Below are 12,082 nucleotides of genomic sequence, written 5' to 3'. Positions count from 1 at the left end.
AAAAAAAAAAAAAAAAAAAAAGAATACTAAGTTGGTAAATATTAAGGACTAAATAACTGTGTGTCACTTATTACCACTCCCACACAAGTTTCTAAATGAAACCATCTGAAAGTTACCCAAATAATGCTAAAGTGAATACCTGTTTAATGGTGGAATGCAGTCTAAAAAATATTTTAGCTGTAATCTCGCTGCTCAAAGATTGCTCAAGAGAACATTAGCTGCATCCCATGCCCCACTCCCTTCATTCTTCTTAGGGAGTTTATTCAGATAAGGGAATTGCCCCTTCTAATCCTGTATCATCCTAGGTTGTCTGACCTCTCAAATAAGACAAAGTAAGATTTCATGAGATAGTCTGAAATTACTAGAAGAAATACTAGATTTGCCTGTTTGGCCAGTGGTAGCCTGCTTTTTTCCCTTTCCTCCATCTAATGCTTTGAAATAAGGTCTGGGGATTGAGTTTTTACAGTGTCTAGATGAGCAATCCAAACCAGGTTCACTTTTCCTTTGGTTACAGACTCACAAATGTTGGTTTAGTGACTTCCGGTTAGAGGAGATTTTCTATTTCAGTACTTAATATGCAAGTTTCTTTCAAACAAGGAGATAAATATGTAATAAAGTGAGTTATTTCATCAAGGAGTAAATGAACTCCCAGCCTAGCTCTAGCAGTCTGTTTTCTGAAAGAAACTCAACAAAGTGTTAAACCCTCAAGTCCATTTAAGGGAGTAATATGTTTTATTTAACAGAAAGTTTGCCGAGTGAGATATCTTCTAGTAACTGTTATCTTGAATGTATGTGAATAAATCAAGTCACAGAAAGGTTAGAGCATTTAACACAGGGAATGTTTTAGAACTGGCATTGGAACTTGGCAGTCTATGCCTGCTTTGTCTACTTCTAGAGATGGGAAAGAGCTAATGGTATATGGTATTCACAGGATGAAAGGTTCCTTGTAATAAATCATTTTTGAATTTTGTTTTGTAGGGGGGTACGTTAAAAGCAGTAAAATCTTCCAAAGGAAAGAAGAAGAGAGAAAGCATAGAGGGGAAAGATGGCCGGAGGAGGAAAAGTGCTTCGGACTCTGGGTGTGACCCTGCATCAAAGAAATTAAAAGGAGACAGGGGTGAAGTAGACAGTAATGGGAGCGATGGAGGTGAGGCAAGCCGAGGGCCCTGGAAAGGAGGGAATGCCAGTGGAGAGCCAGGGCTGGATCAGAGAGCAAAGCAGCCACCGTCTACATTTGTCCCCCAGATTAACCGCAACATTCGCTTTGCCACTTACACCAAAGAAAACGGCAGGACTCTGGTGGTGCAGGATGAGCCTGTAGGTGGGGACACACCTGCCTCTTTCACTCCGTATGCTACAGCCACAGGTCAGACACCTTTGGCCCCAGAGTTGGGTGGAGCCGAAAACAAAGAGGCAGGAAAAACACTGGAACAAGTTGGCCAGGGCATGGTGGCTTCGGCAGCTGTGATCACTACTGCCAGCTCCACCCCAAACACAGTGAGGATCTCAGACACTGGCCTTGCAGCAGGGACTGTGCTGGAAAAACAGAAAGGCAGCTGGCCGCAGGCCTCAGGAGAGGTGAGTTGCTTCAGGGGCAGACTTGGTTTACTCTTTCACCCTCCTTTATTTCGAATGTTAAAAAACATTCACGTGTCCCAGGGAAGGAGTATTTCTGAGATGGGCTTAAATTGTACTCTATGGATAGGCTTTTACTGCTCATTGGGCAAATGTGTATATTTTAATAACTTTATCAGCTTTTAAAAGGCACCTCAACAATTGGGCAAATCAAAAACTGATAATACAACCTAATTTAAAGACATGTTAAAATAGATCTGGTGGGGAATATTTTAAATTCAATTATCTATTTAGTTTATGTAGTAGTCAAGCCTCTACTAGGCCTATAAGAGGCAAGGTTAATGAATTACAGTATTGGTAATAGTGAATACTATAATTAAGGCTATGTGTGCAAGCTACCATTACCCTATTTTCAATTCATCATTTTCTATGATATTTTCCCTTTAGGCTGGGTTAATTTTCATTATTTGATGTGGCCATAAAAGGTTTTTTTCTCCCTAATTTCATCTTTTTAAGCCTTACCTGGAAAATTTGATGGATTTCATCATAAGAGTATCTGATTTCCTTTGTTCCTTATCTGATATGCATATATTGTTGCTAAAATAGAACCTGTGTTAAATGTAAATTAACATCAAGTTGTCTCCCTAATCCAAATTTGAAACAATATCAAAATCAGTATAATACAGTCTTTTTGACTAATTTTGGTCACCAAAGTATGATTTATGGTGCTAGTCATTTTTTTCCCCAAACAGCTATTAACTCAAGCTAGAATATGAAATACAGATATGAAATCCTTAATGATTTTTAAAAATTATATATAGGAAACTACTGTGTGCTACATACTGTGTGTATTCTATATAAAGAATTGAAATCGCTATTTTAAGGAACTCACATCCTAAAATGGAGTCATTTCAGATATAACAGTGCCAGACAAAACATGACATATACATTTCATCTGACTTCTTTCCCTCCCCAACAAGTGCAGATTGTTAATCCCTAGTGTTCAGAGATAGGGAGGGAGATGAAATGTCCATACAGAAGAGAAGGCCTGTAAATGCAAATTTCACACGGTTGATGGTTTGTTCTGTTAGTTGACCAGCATTCCCAAGATAACCAGGTGAGAATCTTATATGGATATCCGGTGTAAATCATCATAGTGTCTGAATTATTTAAAAACAACTTCATGTCAAAGGCAGCGTGAATGTAAATGGGTCTTACAAAATAGACCAGGTTTTACATGCTGTAAAAGAAACCCACTGAATGCTGATACTCTTAGAGTAGCAAAGCTGAACACATGAAATTCAAATTCAGAGAGTATTTTGTTTCATACAGGTTGGGGAAATTTCTGTGACTATAGCAGTCATGCGGCTATGTTTCTGTTTGGGTCTTCTAGGATATGATTTAAAGGTGTAGAAATGGGACAGGCACAGTGGCTCATGCCTATAATCCCAGCACTTTGGGAGGCCAAGGCAGGCAGATCACTTGAGGTCAGGAGTCTGAGACCAGCCTGGCCAACATGGTGAAATCCCCATCTCTACTAAAAATAATACAAAAATAAGCTGGGCTTGATGATGCATGCCTATAATCCTAGCGACTCAGGAGGCTGAGGCAAGAGAATCACCTGAACCTGGAAGGCGAAGGTTGCAGTGAGCTGAGATCTCACCAGCTGGACTCCAGTCTGGGTGACAAAGCACCACTCCATCTAAATAAATAAATAAATAAATGTGTAGAAATGAATGTTTTAATTACAGTGCCTAATTTAAAATAAAGACAGAGCCAACAGAAAACTTCTTGCCCTAAAAACTGGGTTGAGATCAGTTTCTCATTACTTTCTTATAAGGATTTGGAATTTAATCATTTGAAGGAAAATGAACAACTGTCCAAATTATTTTTCATTCATCTGTGTATTTATTTTTAAAGGGTAACTTTAGGAGTGAAACATGAGCTACCCATGCTAGTTCTTTGCAGTCATGCAGGTGTCAAGGCTCCTGGCCAAATCCTGCCTGTGAAGCAACAGCAGCACCTCAGGGCTGTGTCTGTTCTCTTCTTATTGTGGGGAGGTAGTTTAAGTCAATGCTTACAGGTTAGTAGGAAGAAAAAAGAAAATGAGCTTTTATTTTTTAACTCGAAAATGCCCTGAAGTAGTCTCCAGCAGGTATCAATTGGAGGCAAGCATAGGTGGCCTGCTTGGCTCTTAGGTCTCTATGCTATCCTTAAGGAAAGCCTGATTGTTAACACCTCTTGCATATTTAGAAAATAGCTTAATTAAAACTCTCTCCTCTCTTTTTAAGAGAATAGCCCTTTTGTTTACCTGGAATCACTTTTTTAAAAATTGTAGTAAAATACACTTAATGTAAAACCTACTGTTTTAAAATGTACAATTCTGTGGCATTTAGTACATTTACAGTGTTGTGAAACTATGATCACTGTCTAGGTCCAGAAATTTATCACTCCAAAAGGAAAGCTCCATATCCATTAAGTGGTAATGGAATAATTTTTATTTCCAGTGTTTTAAAGTGAGTATTGGCCAGGAGCGGTGGCTCACACCTGTAACCCCAACACTTCTTGGGAGGCTGAGGCGTGCAGATCACGAGGTTTGGTGTTTGAGACCATACTGGCTAAAATGATGAAATGGCGTCTCTACTCAAAATACAAAAACAAATTAGCCAGGCGTGATGGCACACATCTGTAATCCCAGCTACTGAGGAGGCTGAGGCAGGAGAATTGCTGGAATCCAGGAGGCGGAGGTTGCAGTGAGCCGAGATCGTGCTACTGCATTCTGCCTGGGAGACAGAATGAGACTCTGTCTCAAAAAATAAAAATAAAGAAAGTGAATATTAAGGTATATCATCCTCTACTGCTTGAAAGTAGTGTATGGTTTGCAAGTCAAGTACTTGGATATGAGTTTTATTAAATTAATAAATATTAAGTAAGGGCTCATACCTACCTATGGGTCTCTTCCCTCTCTCTCTCTCTCTCTCTCTCTCTCTCTCTGTGTGTCTCTCTCTTTCCCTCCGTCTCTCTGTCTCTCTCGTCTGTATATGGGTACACTGATATATAGGAAAGTGCTTCCATTCTTCTTTATACATACAGTCATTCACAAGCAGAAGCTAACATTTTCATGGTAAAAGAAGGAAAGGACAGTGTTTTATTATTTCATTCTTCAGTTATGCTGAAGGCTTGTGTTTGGATTATTATCAGTATATATGTTTTCCCTCTTTGGATTCTTATTAGATTCTAATTATAATAAAAGGTCTTAGTAAATAGCTTGTTTTCTTTTATTTAGTGTTTTTATGTCTTAACGTTAATTGAAGTAGATATTCAACTTTTAGGTTGACTTGAACCCATAAATAGATGTCAAAATCCAAAAGAGTCCATGTTGTGGACTTTCAGATTAATAAGGAGAATACTTTTCTTAAATGTACAGTGGGCTTGTCCTGGGATTAAAGTCACTTTTTGTAAAATGGGAAATTTTATAGTAGCCTAAATAAATCAAAACTTTAACAATAGCTCCCAAGGTCATTGAGATATGTTAATATTATAGGGGTCACTGTAAAAGCTGATGTCTGTTCAGGAACCCTTTTCTCCAATCCCTCAGAGGAGCCTCTCTACTTCCAAATAGCTGCTAAGAAGCCTACATGGCCTTCTAGCACTGTGATAACCAATTGGGTAGCAACCAAAGGAATGGCAGGATGAATGACATCCTGCTGCCCCTGGCTCACCTTGCTAAAGATGTGCTCAGTTTGTAGTCTGTGACAGATTTCTTCCCCACTGCTGGTGAATTCTAGTTACAAGAGCATATCCATGGAATTGTAAAAGAGAAAAGTTGATTCGTTCCCAAGAAATGTTGATGTGTTGATGGTGAGGTTCAAGAAAGAGATCATTCGATTGTCATGAGAAGTCAACATCACTAACTCAGGCTATCTTCCTTTCAGAATTCAAGAAATTCTATCCTGGCCTCTTCTGGATTTGGAGCACCTCTCCCTAGTTCATCGCAACCTTTAACTTTTGGAAGTGGAAGGAGCCAGTCTAATGGGGTTCTAGCCACAGAGAACAAATCTTTGGGCTTCTCTTTTGGCTGTAGCTCTGCACAAGAGTCTCAGAAAGACACTGATCTCTCCAAAAACTTGTTTTTTCAATGCATGTCCCAAACTTTACCTACCAGTAACTACTTCACTACTGTTTCAGAGAGTTTGGCTGATGATTCCTCTAGTCGGGACTCATTCAAACAAAGCCTTGAGAGCCTGAGCTCAGGCCTGTGTAAAGGCAGATCCGTTCTTGGAGCAGACACTAAGCCAGGCTCTAAGGCTGGCAGCTCTGTGGACCGGAAAGTGCCTGCAGAGTCCATGCCCACCCTCACTCCAGCCTTCCCACGGAGCCTCCTAAATACCCGCACCCCAGAGATTCATGAAAATCTATTTTTACAGCCCCCCAAATTGTCCCGAGAAGAGCCTTCTAATCCTTTCCTGGCATTTGTGGAGAAAGTTGAACACAACCCTTTCAGCAGCTTTGCATCTCAGGCATCAGGTAGCTCCTCTTCTGCTACCACTGTCACCTCCAAGGTGGCACCAAGCTGGCCCGAGTCTCACTCCTCTGCAGATTCAGCATCTTTAGCAAAGAAGAAACCTCTCTTCATTACAACTGACTCCTCCAAGCTAGTATCTGGTGTTCTGGGCTCAGCTCTTACCACTGGGGGCCCAAGCCTCTCTGCCATGGGGAATGGACGCTCCAGCTCTCCCACCAGCAGCCTCACTCAGCCCATTGAGATGCCAACTCTCTCCTCCAGCCCCACAGAGGAGAGGCCAATTGTGGGGCCTGGGCAGCAGGACAATCCCCTCCTCAAAACCTTTAGTAACGTCTTTGGCAGGCACTCAGGCGGCTTTCTGTCCTCCCCGGCAGATTTTTCACAGGAGAACAAAGCTCCTTTTGAAGCTGTGAAAAGGTTCTCACTGGATGAGCGAAGCTTGGCTTGCAGACAGGACTCGGACTCCAGCACCAACAGTGACCTGTCAGATTTGAGTGACTCTGAGGAGCAGCTGCAGGCTAAGACTGGTCTGAAGGGGATTCCAGAGCACCTGATGGGGAAGCTGGGCCCCAATGGGGAGCGCAGTGCTGAGCTGTTGCTGGGCAAAAGCAAAGGGAAGCAGGCCCCCAAGGGCCGGCCTCGGACCGCCCCCCTGAAAGGTGATCCCGCTGGGGCTATATTTGGGCTTTGCTCTGGCACTAGGCTCAAATGCCTGTTGTGCTCTTGTGCAGCAGAGGCCCTCACTTTGATGGAAAGTTCTATAATCTCATAGAATTACAGAACCAAGAGGACCTGCCAGGGGCCCCTAGTCAAACCTGGTTCAGGGCAGGATTGCACCTAAACCAACACTGTAGGAGGGGTATCTGTCCCATATAATGATAATCTCCCAAAGGAGGACTCTTGATCTTCCTTGGCAGTCGGTTATTTTTGGTCAGGAAGTATTTCTTTGCGTTTGTCTCATCCCTTTTTACTTCACTTTGGCCCATCCTGTTTACTTCAGGGGGTTACTGGGAGCTGATATCCATTTCCACCTAGCAGACATTTGTAGACTTGAAGCAGAGAGAATCACTCTTCAGTTTGCTCCTCTCTGAAACATACATAAGGATTTTAACAGCTCTATCAAAATCTATTAATTTCTGTGGTGTGAGTTTATAGTTCAGAAGCACGTAAAACAGTCTTGTGGTAAAAGTGGCCGTTTTCATTAGGAATTGGTATGTTGTGGAGGCTCAAGACGTCCTAATTTAACAGAACAGCCATATCGTGAGAGGCTAGAGGCAAGTGATAGCTACATTCTGCCTTCTTGTGTTTTTCACACCCATATTCAAAGTTGTTTCACCGTAGTGGGGCATTTCCCACAAGTTCTGCATGGTTCTTTGCTCCCAGTGGTAGCCTCTTTGCTCCCTGCTTTCCATTTCTGTCAAGGATGGACATAATGGGTACATGCCCAAGCAGGGAAAAGGATAGCAACCCAGGTCAGGACAAATATCTCTCCCCAAAAGAATCATGCTGTTGGTTCCTATTAACACCTCATGACAAACTTTTCTTCTCTCCCCCTTGCCACAGTTGGCCAGTCAGTGCTGAAAGATGTAAGTAAAGTGAAGAAGCTGAAGCAATCTGGAGAGCCCTTCCTTCAGGATGGGTCGTGCATCAATGTGGCACCTCATCTGCATAAGTGTCGTGAATGCCGTCTGGAGCGGTATCGGAAGTTTAAGGAACAGGAGCAAGATGATTCTACTGTAGCCTGCCGCTTCTTTCACTTCCGGAGGTACCCAAACTCCTGTTTTCCTCTGCCAGTTTTCATTAGTGACACATAACTTCCACTCTTTCTCTGAGTCTATAAACATGTTTCATCATCTTGGTCTTTGCTTTCCTTAACTCCTTTGCTCTCAGCGTCTGTGAAGAGGCCCTGGCATAGTAGTCACTTAGTTGATTGGATTGTAAAATGACATGTGGTTTTGTCCTTGGAGAGTTTAAGTTGAGCAGTCTAAGCTGCAGCCCTGTGCTATTCCCTGAGTTATTACTAACTTGGGTTGGTTCTATTTGAAACCACTGCTATAAGCAGAAGGACTGTGTATTTCATATTACGGATCTCCCTGACTGCTTATTCCTCTTCAGTTCTAGAATAACTTGAGTCATGTTAAAAAGAAGGGGAAATAAGATTTGGAGATAATGTGAAGCATCTTTGAAATAGATATAACTGATGAAAATCTGAAAATATCCTCTGCTTTTACCCAACAACAGCTCTTTCGTCACTTTTCTTCTGCTTGATAAATTTAGAAGGGGAGTTCCTTCTGAATGACCTTTCAAGAATCTTTAATTTTTAGGCTGGATGCAGTGGTTCACGCTTGTAATCCCAGCGCTTTAGGAGACCCAGGCAGGTGGATCATGAGGTCAGGAGTTCAAGACCAGCCTGGCCAACACAGTGAAACCCCGTCTCTAGAAAAAATAAAAAATTTAATTAAAAAAAAAAAGAATCTTTAATTTTTAAAGTAAATCCAAATGGTTTATCATTATGATGTGGATTCACTTAGCAAATGTTTATTGAGCATTTAATGTGTGCCAACCCTTGTTATGGCCATTGAGGATTCAGCAAATTTCAGCCCTCAGAAGGTTTGGGGAGGCAGATACTAAATACGGAAAAAAGGCCACGCATGATTACCTGCCTATAATTCCAGCACTTTGGGAGGCTGAAGCAGGAGGATCACTTGAGACCAGCATGGGCAACATAGTGAGACCTTATCTCTACAAAAAATCTTAAAAACTAGCCGGGTGTGGTGGCACACACCTGTAATCCTGGCTACTCAGGAGGCTGAGGTCAAAGGATCACCCAGCCCATGAGGTCGAGGCTACAATGAGCCCTAATCATACCACTGCACTCCAGTCTTGGCAGCAAAGTGAGACTCTCCCTAAAAGAAAAAAAATAATAAATGATATGTCAGCTTATAATAACTAAGAGAAAAATAAAGAAAGCAAAGAGGATTAAAGTGTGGGGAGGCTAGAGAGGCTACAGTTTTAAACAGGATGATCTGAGAACCTGAGAGTTGAGGAATAGCCTTTAGGAGGTGAAGCAATACACCACACTGTGACAAGAATTCCAGACATGTGCAAACATCCCAAAGCTGGAATATTTCTGGTGTGTCCATAAAGTTAGATTGCTAAAATGTAATAGGCAAAGAAGGAAAAGGAGTTGAAGTGAATGAGTTAATGATGGATTTTACAGGGCTATTTTAAAGGCCTTGGTTTTTACTCTGATGAAAAGTCATTGGCGGCCCTGAGCTGATGAGTGACACTGATTAATGTTTTAAAAGGCCACTTGGGCTACTTTCTTGAGAATAGGTTATATAGAGGCAAGGGCAGAAGCAGAGAAGTTAGGAGGCTGTTTGAATTATCCAGGTGAGAAATGATGGGGCTTGGACCAGGGAGATAGTGATGGAGATGATAAGTGGTTGAAGATAGAGCACACATAATTTTCTGATGAATTAGATGTGGAGTATGAAAGGACTTAAGGATGATTCTGTGTCTGATTCTATCTATGTCTTTTGTCCTAAAAACAGGAAGAATGAGATTCCCATTTACCGATAAAGAGATTCTTTAGGGAAAAGCAAGTTTGGGAGGAAAATGGGGAGTTTTAACTTGGCCATGTTAAATTGGAGATGCCTGTTAGATTGTCAAAGGGAGATATTGAGAAGGCAGCTGGAGATATAGCTCTAGAGTTAAAGGAAGGGGTCCCACCCGGAGATACAAATTTGGAAATCACCAGGTATTTAAAGCTGTCAGTCTAAGTGAGATCAGAGCATAGACAAAGAATAAGAGCAGTCTAGGGACTGAATTCTGGTACTCTCCAATGTTTAGAGGTGGTGAAGTTGGAAGCAACTGGTAAAGGTGACCGAGAAAGAACAGCCACTGAATTAGTAGGAAAACTAGGCAGTGAGGTATCTCAGAAGACACTAAAGAAAGTATTTCCAGGAAGGAATAATGAACTGTGTCAAATGTTGCTGACTTGGATGGGGGTGGTAGCTCACACTTGTGATCCCAGGACTTTGGGAGGCTAAGGTTGGAGAATCACTTGAGGCCAGCAGTTTGAGACCACCCTGAACAACAACATAGTGAGACCCTGTCTCTATAAAAAATAATAATAATAATTTTTTTTTTGAGACACAGTCTTGTTCTGTTGCCCAGGCTGGAGTGCAATGGCACAGTCTTGGCTTAGTGCAACACCCGCCTCTCGGGTTCAAGCAATTCTCTTGCCTCAGCCTCCTGAGGAGCTGGGAATACAGGCACCTGCACCGTGCTCGGCTAATTTTTTATATTTTTGGTAGAGAAGGGGTTTCACCATGTTGGCCAGGCTGGTCTCAAACTTCTGAGGTAATCTGAGGTGATCTTCCTGCCTCAGCCTCCCAAAGTTCTGGGATTACAGCTGTGAGCTGCCACACCCAGCACAAAACAATTTTTATAAAAAAGTAAAAATGTTGCTGACAGGTCATGTTACATAAGGACTAGAAGTGACTGATTTAGTAAGGTGGAATTGCCTTATCAAAATAGTTTTGGTAGATTGGTAGGGGAAGTGCCTGATTGCAAGGGAGAAAATAAAAGGGAGAGGAACCTATTACAATGAGTATAGACAGCTCTTTCAAGGGACTTTGCTCTTAACAACAGATAAATGGAGGAAGGTGTGGCTTGAGAGAATTTTTGTGGTAGAAATTAGAGCAAATTTAGATGCTGGCAAGAGTGATCTGATAGAGAAGAAAACAGATGATGTTGAAAAGAAAGGAGAGATTTAGTGGAGAAATGTCCTTGAGTTGGGGAAAAGTGATAGGATATAGCTGGATGGCCTTTGCTAGTTCAGAGCATCAGGAAATCATGTGGAATACGTTGGGCCAAGTTGCAGGGAAGTGTGGTAGTGTCACGGTGGGAGCTTGTGGAAGTTGTCTTCTGGCTCATGTTTTCTCAGTGGTATAGAAAGCAAGGTCCTAACTGGAGAAGTAATATTGGAGGTATGAATAGAAGGAAAGTATGAAAATAGGCATCTAGGAGAAGGAGTGTACCAAGAAACTGTATTGTGACCATCAGGCAATATTAAGGACTCACCTGAGGTAGGTAGACATGAATTTAAAGTGTTACAAGGCCAGGCACAGTGGCTTATGCTTGCAATCCCAACACTTTAGGAGGCCAAGGCGGGCGGATTGCTTTTTAAATTTAATTTAATTTAATTTAATTTGTTTTTTTAATAATAAAACTATTTAACAAGGAGCCATCATAGGTGGGCAGATTGCTTAAGCCAAGGTGTTTGAGATTGGCCTGGGCAACATGGCAAGCTCCTATTTCTACAAACAGTTTTTTTTGAGACAGAGTCTTGCTCTGTCACCAAGCTGGAGTGCAGTGGTGCAATCTCGGCTCACTGCAACCTCTGCCTCCTGGGTTCAAGTGATTCTTCCACCTCAGCCTCCCTAGTAACTGGGACCACAGGCACATGCCACCGTACCCGGCTAATTTTTGTATTTTTAGTAGAGACGGGGTTTCACCATGTTGGCCAGGATGTTCTCGATCTCTTGACCTTGTGATCCGCCTGCCCCGGCCTCTGAAAGTGCTGGGATTACAGGCATGAGCCACCATGCCTGGTCCAAACAGTTTTAAAAAATAAACAATTAGTTGGATCTGGTGGCATGTGCCTGTAGTCCCAGCTACTTGGGAGGCTGAGGTGGCAGGATTGTTTGAACCCAGAAGGTCAAGGCTGCAGTGAGCTTTGATCACACCACTGTGTTCCAGCCTGGGCAACAGAGCACGACTTGGTCTCCAAAAAATAAATAAGTGTTATGATGAAAGTGGCTCTGTGTTGGCTAGGCGTGGTGGATAGAAAAACTGAGAGCAGCCGGGCGCGGTGGCTCAAGCCTGTAATCCCAGCACTTTGGGAGGCCGAGGCGGGTGGATCACGAGGTCAAGAGATCGAGACCATCCTGGTCAACATAGTGAAACCCCGTCTCT

The 12,082-nt window shown here is 42.2% G+C and overlaps 1 protein-coding gene across 2 annotated transcripts in view; it reads left to right on the top strand.

The window, feature by feature from the left end:
- KDM3B (lysine demethylase 3B) overlaps positions 1-12,082 on the top strand; it is a 60,792-nt gene that overhangs the window by 11,979 nt on the left and 36,731 nt on the right. Inside the window, exons 5-7 of one of the 2 annotated variants that reach the window (XM_017500982.2) lie at positions 979-1,578; positions 5,511-6,759; positions 7,664-7,865. In XM_017500982.2, the coding sequence (XP_017356471.2) occupies positions 979-1,578; positions 5,511-6,759; positions 7,664-7,865 (2,051 nt within the window). The remainder of the gene's footprint in view (positions 1-978; positions 1,579-5,510; positions 6,760-7,663; positions 7,866-12,082) is intronic. The other variant, XM_037728645.1, reaches the window with a different exon arrangement.

Source organism: Cebus imitator, unplaced genomic scaffold (genome assembly GCF_001604975.1).
Source record: "Cebus imitator isolate Cc_AM_T3 unplaced genomic scaffold, Cebus_imitator-1.0 Scaffold274, whole genome shotgun sequence".
NCBI lineage: Eukaryota > Metazoa > Chordata > Mammalia > Primates > Cebidae > Cebus > Cebus imitator.
The sequence above is the reverse complement of the archived record's forward strand: the minus strand, read 5'-3'. Positions and strand labels throughout refer to the sequence as shown.